We start from the raw sequence: 1724 nt of genomic DNA on the forward strand, positions 1-1724 counted from the left end.
GGAGAACTTGACTGATAGATTATGTCATTTTTGAGAAGAACTTAAACTGATAGATTGTCATTTTTGAGGAGAACTTGATAGATAAATAATGAAGATAACATATGTGTGCTCGCTTCCAGCGAGCCCACAATTATTGGAATTTGGAAATACTCAAGTAAAGTACAAATACCTCAAAACTGTATTTAAGCACAGTACTTAAGTAAAGGTACTTAGTTACTTTACACCACTGGATACAAATGGCATGTGCAAGTGGCCAATTTAAACCACCAATGGAGCCCAGTCACTCTGTTTGCGTCCATACTGAATATCAGTAAGTTCTTTATAGAATCTCTTGGCCAAGTCTGGACCATTCTGCATAGTGGGAATCCGGTAAGTCTTTCCTTTGTACAGCAGGCTGCCAACAGGACAGACGACGCAGGCGGTCCCTGCTCCGAACACCTCCAGAACCCTTCCCGAGTCCAGGGCTCCGAGCAGCTCCTTCATGCAGACTTTGCGTTCAGTCACTTTAAAGTCACCCCATTGTCTGGCCAGGTCTAGCAAAGACTGCCTTGTGACTCCGGGTAGAATAATGCCATCCAGAGGAGGGGTGAGCAGCTCCTTCTCTCCGGTCTCACTGGTCCAGTAGATAAAGAGGTTCATGGTGCCGACCTCTGTGATCTCCTCCTGCTCGCCGTACAACCACAGCACCTGCTGACAACCCTGCTTTATCGCCTCGTTCTGCACGGCTATCGTGGGACCGTAGTTACCTCCCATCTTATATTCGCCGACACCTCCCCTCCAAGCCCTGACGAAGGCCGGGTCCGCCAGCAGGGAAACAGGGTTGAAGGAACCAGTGGCAAAGTATGGTCCCACGGGTCCAACGATGACAAAGATCAGAGCTTTCCCCGGCCTGGACACTCCTAAGGACGGCTCGATTCCTATGAAGGTTGGTCTGATGTAGAGACTGGCATCCTGGGAGAAGGGAACCCAGTCCTGGTCTACCTCGACTAGCTTCCTTATACACTCCAGTAGTTCTCCTTTGTCAAACGAAGGGAGGCAGCTCCGGCGTGCGCTGCGATGCATCCTCTCCATGTTCAACATGGGCCTGTACAGACGGATGTGGCTGTCGACCCCGCGGAACGCCTTCATGCCTTCAAACAGCTCTGTGGAGTAGTGCAGGCAAGAGGCGGCAGGGTGTAAGGACAGGTTCTGAAAGGGCTTTATCTGGGGCGCCTCCCAGCCCTGCTTTTCTGACCAGTGGATGGTCAGCATGTGGTCAGAGAAGTGTTTGCCGAACACCAGGCTGGAGGGGTCAGGTTTGGGCGCACACTTTGTGTTCCGCTCAATAGTGAGGTCTGCCGCCTTGAAGGAACTGGCAGACCGCAGTGGGCCCAAGGAGAAAGGGAGGGCCTGAACAATCCGTCCATGAAGTGCCGTTCTGATGGATCCCATCTCTGCTCTATAATGTAATGAATGCCAAAATCTCCAAACCAGGGGTTTTCAATCTCTTTTGACGTCATGATGACGTCATGATGACGTTATGATAATGTCCTCCGGTGACTCCGGTGAAGGTCAGAACTAGGCCAGATCACAGCCCATATGGGGATGATCTTGACTTAATTACCAGGACGTCATATGGACTATAGGATTATTATTGATTATTGCGACCGAAGGTCACATTATACCATGAGGAATGTCGTAGCTTGTCTCCGTCTGTCTGTCTGTCTGTCTGTCTGTCTGTCTGT

General features: G+C 50.3%; 1 protein-coding gene across 1 annotated transcript; it reads right to left on the minus strand.

Annotated features, from left to right (window-relative positions):
- Positions 1–258: 258 nt before the first annotated feature.
- Positions 259–1431, minus strand: LOC308283219 (branched-chain-amino-acid aminotransferase, cytosolic-like; the record flags this gene model as incomplete). Its single annotated transcript, XM_080723601.1, has 1 exon — positions 259–1431. The coding sequence occupies one exon, from the start codon at positions 1429–1431 to the stop codon at positions 259–261; it is 1173 nt and encodes a 390-aa protein (XP_080579727.1).
- Between the last annotated feature and the right edge of the window lie 293 nt (positions 1432–1724).

This window comes from Nannobrachium achirus (genome assembly GCF_963921795.1).
Source record: "Nannobrachium achirus genome assembly, chromosome: 1".
Classification (NCBI taxonomy): domain Eukaryota; kingdom Metazoa; phylum Chordata; class Actinopteri; order Myctophiformes; family Myctophidae; genus Nannobrachium; species Nannobrachium achirus.